Consider the following 8,934-nt stretch of genomic DNA (forward strand, 5'->3'; position numbering starts at 1 on the left):
CTTATATTATAGTTCATTCAATGGATTAGGTCAGTGATGGTCAACTTTCAGACCATGTACTAGATCCAGCCGCATGCTGGACTGTCCCTGCATGCTAGATCTGGCTGTGGAGTGACCCTGTACGCTGGCCCCACTGCCCACCAGTGATCTAGCACACAGGGCCACTTTATCCTACCCACAGGGCTCCCCTGAGGTCTGAAAATCTGACAGCAGAGAAGCAGCAATTAATGCTGCTACCACGCCTCTGCCACCAAATTTACAGACCCCCAGGGAGCCTTGCAGGCTGGATCTGGCCAGCAAGCCACTGGCTGAGCACCACTGTTTTAAAGCAGCAACCTGGGTGATTGTGACCTAGAAGCATTAAAGGCCACAACTGCCTGCTAGCTTCAGCTGGGGAGAGAGGGAAGAGTCGTCCCATTGATCTACCCCTCAGGCCATACATTGAGTGCCACTACAGACATATCTACAGTGGAAAAAAACATTGTGTGAAATGCTTTAAACTGAAACAAGTCACACTTATTAAATTACATGATTTCATGAACACAAGTGGAAAAAAAGATGCAAAGCTTTCTCTTCCTGTATTTTAATAGTGGATTAAAGAGTATATGCTTATTCTTTTCTGGTATTTAATTGTGAAATTAGAATGTTTGTTCAGCCTACCACAAAGATTTTGGGGACCAACACTACCTGGAACTTGTAATCATCAGAACAGAAACATATACACCTTCTCCCTCTCTACCTTAATTTTTGAATGTTGAATACAGACTGTATTGATAATTGAGTACACATTTACTTTCTTTGTTTTATTTTTAATACTCTTAGTTAAGAAAATGTTTTGTTCTGAGATTTAGGCTGTTAGAAATTATTTACCAGTACAGCAATATTGATATTCTGCTTCTGCAACACGTAGTTAGGGTGGAGGCAACTATACCAGTCAAGCTGCACTTCATACCACTATTAAAATTATCCCCAAAGCACAGAACAAGTTATACTAGTAAAAAAAAATTGTAATCAGTTTTGTAAGTGTAAATGCATCTTCATTCAGGGCTTTGGCCAGCACACTCCTCTTCATTTCCTTCCTCCCTCCAACAAACAAAGCTATGCCAGCAGTCTACACTGTATATATACCAATATACTTTTTTTCAACTGTAGTCATATATTTTTTTCAAATTAAATTGTCAGCGAGTCAAAGTAGTTTCTGAATTCCTTTAATACCCAGTTCCCAACACATCTGTAAATGCTTATATTAATAAAAAGGTAACACTACTTGGAAAACAATTTTTTTTTAAATGTTTTGACTACTTTCTAAAAATCACAAATTCTTGGAGTTACTGTTAAAGTTTGTTTTATTTCAAATGAGTAGCACTTACAGACATTATACAAGTGTCCATCTAAGCTTTTCCAAAGTAGTCTCCATTTGAGGAGATGAGCCTTAGATAGTCACCTGTATTTAGTGGCATGTCACTTAGTAGGAACAGCTTTTCCCAGCATGCTTCTCCTCTTTTTGTCCTTTTCTGCTGTATAAGTTTGATATGTGCTCTCCATTTGCTGCCACTGGGTGTTTATACACATACTCCGAGACTGGGGAGGAGAGTGGTGGGGAGAGCAACTTTAATTAGAGCAGTGCGAAAGTGTCCAGATCAACACATGTATCAGCATCCCCATGCTGAAAAGTGGCAGTAGGGTTCATACTAACAAGACAGGCTGCATCTAAGAAATAATGGGGCTTTTCTTCAAGATCGGAAAATATCAAGAACAGCCTGGAGTATTAAAATAACACAGGCAAAAGAAAGCACCAATGAGAATCACAGAATCATAAAAGTAGGGTCAGAAGGGACCTTGTAGATCTTCAAGTCCGACTCCCAGCCTAGGCGGGAGAAAAGACTGGACTTAAATGAGTCCAGCCAGGTAGTCATCAAGCCTCTTCTTAAAGATCCCCAGGGTAGGAGCCAGCACCACTTCCCTAGGAAGCTGGTTCCAGCTCCTAGCCGCCCTAACTGTGAAGTAGTTCTTGCAGATGTCTAATCTAAATCTACTCTCTAATAATTTGTGTCCATTGTTCCTTGTCACGCCAGGGGGCACTAGGGGAAACAGTGTCTCCCCTAAACCCTTCTGGTCCCCCGTAGTGAGTTTATAGACAGTCACCAGGTCCCCTCTCAGCCTTCTCTTGTGAAGGCTGAACAGGTTTAGGTCCCGCAGAAAACAGAATGTAAAATGAAGCTAAGTGTTAGAAGCATCACAGCCTGAAATGACAATGTGAAGAGAGGAAATTTTTTTAATGCTTATATATAAACAGTAGGAGTCTGAGTAGCAAGCAACAGAAATTGGAAGTTTTCACTGATGAGAAAAAAGTTGATAAAACTGACATTACTGATAATAATGGGATAAATTACAAGATAAACTGGTTATAATATGGGGAGGAAGCATAAAGTGAAAAGGTAAGAGTAAACATTAAAGATACCATTATTCATTTTAAAATTACTAACTCAGAACCTCAGGATGTAGATCCAATTTAAATAAAAAATACTAACAATACCCAGGCAGAGGATGCTTCCAGACTCCAGCCCAGCTGCTCACTCTCCCACTGCTCTGCATGCCATAGCAGCTGAGGATTCCAGGCTGCCTCTCCCTCTGCTCAGTCATGGGCCTTGCATGGCACAAGACATGGCAGCGTAGCCCACAGTGCATGAAGCTGGGGAGGGGGCCAGGGTTTCTTGTCCCACATGCGCAGCACTGTGCAGGGGGAGAACCTGTGCATGGCACAGTTCAATGCAGTGCAGCGGTGAGATAGGGGGAAGATGCAAGAAGTGCCCAGGGGTAACCTGACCTACGCAACTTGTAACCCCTGGCCACTTGCAAGTTGGACAGCCATAAGTTGCTCCATAACCCCTTATCTAACAAAAGGGGGGAAACTGCAATTGCAAACTTGTGTGGGAGATTTATGCTGGTGGAGTTTCTAAAAATTGTACCTATCTGCCTCACAAAGTATTGCAGGTAACTATTTGGGATCTTGTTATACCAAATAAAGAAAAACACCTCAATGGATGGAAGGTTGATGACTGCTTAAAAATGAATGGTTATGACTCAAGTATATTCATTATAGGTAAACTATAAATCCTAACCATCAACACATGCTTGGTATGCTAAAAGGACTTATTTCTCAAAACCAAGACAAACTGATTGGGAAGAAAAATTAGACAAAATGTGTGTATATGGATACAAAGATGTTGCTGGACCTGATAAGACTGTGAAATACTGCTCAGTAAAACACACACAGATCAACAATAGATATATGAATATTAGTTTGAGTTAATCAAAGAATGATTTAATTGATTGATTGAGTTAATCAAATTATGTAATATACTGTTACATAATTAATATACTGTGATTAAATCGAAGTCATATTTATATTAGATATTGTTGATCTGTGTCTGTTTTACTGAACAGTATTTTTAAAAACTGCAGGGGAGAAGCCAACCACTAAATAAAGGACACTAAGAAAACACTTCCCTGGACAGGCTATTCCACAACAATTTACAGCTCCTTGAATATTTCTCTCAAACACATGGTCCTGGCCACCGACACAGGACGCTGGACGAAAGAAGTCACTGGTCTTATCAAGTCCAGCAACATTTTTGTTCTTATCCTTTGGTCTTATGTCAAATATTTAAAAACATATGTGACCAAATGGACACATCCCATTTGTCTGGTACTGAATGCTATAGCAACTTTTTGATTTAGAGAGTAAGAAAACCTAAAGAACTGAACACTCAATGCAGGAAAAACCCCACATGATATCCATATTCCCATGTTATTTCTGACTGCAAACCAGAGTTCTGAGTACCTTACATGGGCTTATTTTCAAGTAGGCTTTTAAGTTGGCCATATTCATTTTCAAGATGTAATCTTACACAAAATGGTCATAAAACCACCAGCAGAAGATACAAATAAAGCAACTCTTATCACATTCAACCACCAATAGTACCACGCTATGCCCATTACCTCCTTAATTTTGTTCCTCTTCTCTCGGATGTCAAGATCTTCTGGTTCTCCACCATTTATCCCTATGAGATTTGGTAAAGGTACAGGCGGCAGTGGCTTGTCATCTTTCTTTTTCATCTCTTGGGCTACTTTGTTCTTTTCAGTCTGAATCTCAGCTTGAATTTCATCTCGAGATTTCTTTAACTTCTCTTTTGCCTCCTCCAAAGCTTTTTCATGGTCTGCTTGGATTTTATTTCTCAGACGTTCCTCCTCTTCTCTAAAGAAAAAAAATGCTAGTCAGGGGGCTGCTTTCTTAAAAGAAATGGCAACTGTTACCCCTCTCCCCCCAACTTGAGAGCAGAGGCCACATTCTGTGCTCGTTTATCAAAGGCCAATCCACACCCTCTAATTCAATTCCACAGAAAGTATGTGAGTATATAGAAATTGGTCCCAGCTCCCAAACTCATGATACAATAAATTGTGTTTCAAATTCAAGAGCAAAACTCAATTTTGCCTCAGTGTTTTATTTGCACATGAAACATAACAGTATTCACCTCTGAGGCAATGATGAATAACCTATAACCCATGCCAGTACAATTGCCTATCTGCTCAAAAGTTTCAATAGAAAATACCCCAGTCTTGTACTTCACCGTGGTTGCATAAAAGCAACTCTCACTCCCATTCACCACAAAAAGCTACACCTGGCAATAATCTACTTTAAAAAAATGGAGGGCTCTTCCCCACTTTTTGCCCCATGGAACAGCTGCGCTGGCAACTTTTGCAGAGTTAAAATGCTGCTCCTCTTCTACGTGCAATGTAACAGGTTGCTGTCACTTACATCATTAATAGGGAGCTATAGCTTCAAAAGCTAAAAGTCCTGTCTTCATGTTTCAGCTTAATTTGAGGAGTCACTGCTCAAGATGCATCAAAGGCTGCTAAGAACCGCAACATTTTGAAAGTTGCAAAGCTATATTTGGACAACATTTTGAAACTCCCAAAATTAGCTGTCATCAAATTAATGAAGTGATTTAATCCATGCCACAGTTTAACATCAGAAGGCAAAACTCTGAAATATATACAACCCTAAAAGTCAGTGTTTACAAAAATGAGCTTTGTGAATACCCCACCTTTACTCCAAAAGCCCCCTATACCTTGATTTTGAAAATTATTTTTTTCTGCTACGTTAAAGGGTTGGCACAATTTTACCAATGGCAAACCAAAATGAACAGTCTAAAGCAGGGCACTGTTGCTTCCAACCCAGCCACTGCCATTTCTATTGCCCATGCTGTTTTGCCCAAATATTTATACCACGCCCAGCATTCTTGAATCCAAGCATATCAGTCATGAATGTTTGTTACAGTTCCAGCCTGACCCCACTCCATGGAGAATATTACAACAGCTCAGGCCCAGATCCACCAAGGGACATAGCTGTTGCTGTGATGCTCAAAGCTGTCATGCTAAACTTAGTTACCAGGAATGTCATTCAGAAAGCTATGTTCCTTATATAGCAAATAGACAAAGACAGGCAGCTAAAATGAGTTTGGCTGCAACCAACATGCAGACGGGGGAAGGTGCCTAAGCCAGCCAACAGGAAGTCCACTCCTACCCACTACCACTTAAAGCACCTACATGCAGGCCTTTATCAGGCTCCTGTGTAGATCCCAATCAGGATTGACAGCCTGAAATTACTTCCTGGCCTTCAGCACTCAAGTCAACACTATAAGAACAGGTGAATGGATAATGCTCTACTTTTTAAAAGAGAGTTTATATCAATCACCCACCTTTTATATAGTTGTTGAGTGGTTGGAGCCCTGGCTGCCTAACTTTTCCCATTCACTGCATAAGGAACATAAACACTCAACAGCTTTAGGAATGCCACCCAGGAAGCAGAAGACCTGGGTTCAGACCTCAGCCGCCCACTTTCCAGGAAAATGGCCTAACCACTAGGCTTTAGACTCAAAAGCATGTTTGGTTTTTGTACAGAAACACCTTATAAATCATTCAACTACAACTACGTCACATCACAATCATGAGTTTGTCATTGGTTAAATATATACCTTGACCATTTTTGTGGATTTACGCAATTTTAGTTCACTGACATTCTAAATATTTTTTCATTTCTCTCCTAAGTGTTACGGAGTGCATGATTAAGCTGTTCTCAAGTAACCGCAGTATATGGCCATCACATATTCAAGTGTCACATGGCTCATAAAGCAATGCTATGTGCTGTTGCTGGCCTTGTCCATTTTCAAAAGGCTTAGGCCTAAGCTGCAGAAACGTAGCTAAGGCAAAGGGCCTTGGAAACCTATGTCTAAGTGACCATAGCATGAACCTTCACATATGCAACAGCTAGCTTGGCCAGCAAAGCAAAAAGAAAGCCATTCACGTTTTACTGGGCACAATCAAATAGAGTACAAGGCCCAGAAGGAAACACTATAAGGAAGAACCACATCTCATATAATCCAAATATTCAATATTGTAGCTTTGTCTTAAAATAATTAGAAATAGTAACTGGTGTAACCAAATGTATTGAATGCTATTTTATTGAAGGCTATAACAGATGTATTTTTGTTAAAATGCTTAGGCAAGTTGTAAAAAAAAAAAAAAAGCCATCTTGTCAAACCATAAACAAAAGACATAACAGACCAGTGTTAACAGCATTCAAAAACAGAAAGGGAAAGGAGATAAGGAATCCTCCCTGCTTTCCCAAGAATGTCTCTCTCAACTAATTGACATCTTCCAGGTCCATAAGAAATCTAGTTAAATCCAGTTCTTAAAGTTTCACTGAAACAAATAAATGTAAATAAAACCAACCAGAGATCATGCGTTAAAATACTGGGACCAGCCATCTGTAAATACTGGGCATAGGCTGGAGGGAAATTTGGACTTCTACTTTTGGACTTTTAAATTTGAACTTTCTTGAAGCTCAACTCCCCAGGGGAGCACAGAAGCTTGGCCAGTGGACCTATTTTCCCCCTGAACTGAAGGCTATGCAGGCATTGTCTTTCTTGATCCAAATAAGTCTTTGCTATTGCGTAGCCCAATAAAGCTTTCAATCTGCAAATGAAATTGCTCTCACTGTGTCATCAATCTCACTCTCAACCACAGTTAAAATTAAATGCAACAGGCTTTCCTATCAATTCCCTTTATTTTAGGATCCAAATCAGTCCTAAATTCTAACATGCTAAGAAACCTGGGGATGTCAGGTTTTAATATAAATGAACTGGAAGGACGGAGAAAAGACTTTGGCAAGGGGTGGAGACAAGGAAGAGAAACTAATTTTTTAAGTCATTTGCCAAGTGAACACTCAATAGATCCAACAAATATATCTACAGAAAGGGAGTTTCACTATAGTTCCTTCCATTTAAATAAGTGACTTTACCAGGCTGTGGATATTGATGATCAATCAACTACTCGAGACAATTTCCCTTCTGCCAAAGAACAGAAGCTTCTGGTGTAGTCCTGGAAGTACAAATTTAATTTTCTTGCAAGCTACAGTCGTGAAATTCCTAGAACAACTAACTTTGGGAAGTCATTACATAAGAGGCCAGAAGAACTATCAGTGACAAGGGAGACTGTGATAAGGAGAGAACAGAAACCAAATCTAAATGAACTAGTGATTTGTGACTGAAAGGATACAGAAAAAGGATGCACTCAATTAGGCTAGAAGTACTAAATAGTTATCAGATACTCTGTCAACCACCAGAGAAACTGTTTCTGGGGAACAGAACAGAAAGCTACATAAAAACATCCAGTGGTGTCCTTCCTGTAATGGAAAAAGTAGCACTGATGCCTCCATCATAAAAAGGAGCGCACAGAGAATTTAGCCAGAGAAAAGAACATGGTAATGCACTGAACTCGGAGTATAAACACAAAGCATAAGATTGGGGTTATGACAGTTGCCAGATGACTTCTCATTTGAGCCAACAAAATACTTGATACCATTAGTAAATTGTTACTCTTAGCATAGGCCAGCACTGAGGATGGTAGGAGTAGAACGCTTAAGAGATTTTCACAGCCTTCAGTAGAAGAACTATGGGCGACACTAAGGAATACTGGAGTTCCAATCCAGTCGCCGGAAGGACTGGGTGCAGGCTCTCTTGTCCATTGTCCCCTAACCTGTTACACTCAACTCTTCACCTAAGCAGGCCCAGTCTCCTTTCCTTGATTTCGCTGTCCTAGTCTTGGCACCTCCACCACACTGGCTCATCCAGTCTGCACCTCCTCACCATTCTAGTTTCCATTCATGCCTCTAGATGTCACATTCCCCATTCCATTGTCTTCCAGTGGACTAAAACACATCTGGTTTAGTCCCCTGAATATTTGAATCAGGTAGCTTCCTTCTCTACATTGTCTACGTCTGTGAGCACAATCATGAGAAGCTCTCTTCTCAGCTAAAATGCACAGATTTTGATCCAGCATTGCCCTTAACAGCCCAGGTCCCAGACCTTCTTTCATGGAAAAATTATGGTCAGCATCAATTGAATCTTTGTTTTATTTACCTGCTGAAAACCTAGCATGAACAAACTGATCTTTGAAAAGCTTACACCTTGCCCTAGTTCAAACGGATTTTGCAAAAGGTATACCTATGAGTAGGGCCCTACCAAATTCATGGTGGAAATGGAATGCACTGTGGTTCCTTTAATCTTGCAAGTTCCCCTGTGCACCCCCTGGCCGCTGATTGGTGGAGGGGTCCCTCTTGTGCCTTGCTCCTAATTGGCAGGACGGTGAAGACTGAAGTTTTAAATATGGCACAGTTTTTGCCTCCCACTGCTAATTGGCCAAGGGCCCTGGTGACCCTGCTGCTTCCTTCCGACTAGCGGAGAGGCAAAAATGGTGCCATGTTTAAAACAGTTATTTTGGCTTCCCTGCTGATCAGAAGCAAGCTGCAAGAGGACCCCCTCCAATCAGTAGGGGGGGGGGGGGGGGGCAAAGGGGGGGAGGGGGAAGATA

At 40.8% G+C, this 8,934-nt stretch overlaps 1 protein-coding gene across 1 annotated transcript in view; it reads right to left on the reverse strand.

The window, feature by feature from the left end:
* The window catches only part of MAN1A2 (mannosidase alpha class 1A member 2), a 248,716-nt gene that overhangs the window by 202,045 nt on the left and 37,737 nt on the right, over positions 1-8,934 (reverse strand). Inside the window, exon 2 of the mRNA XM_019516076.1 lies at positions 4,003-4,258. Within this exon, the coding sequence (XP_019371621.1) occupies positions 4,003-4,258 (256 nt within the window). The remainder of the gene's footprint in view (positions 1-4,002; positions 4,259-8,934) is intronic.

This window comes from Gavialis gangeticus, unplaced genomic scaffold, assembly GCF_001723915.1.
Source record: "Gavialis gangeticus isolate Ggan-Ray unplaced genomic scaffold, GavGan_comp1, whole genome shotgun sequence".
Lineage (NCBI taxonomy): Eukaryota > Metazoa > Chordata > Crocodylia > Gavialidae > Gavialis > Gavialis gangeticus.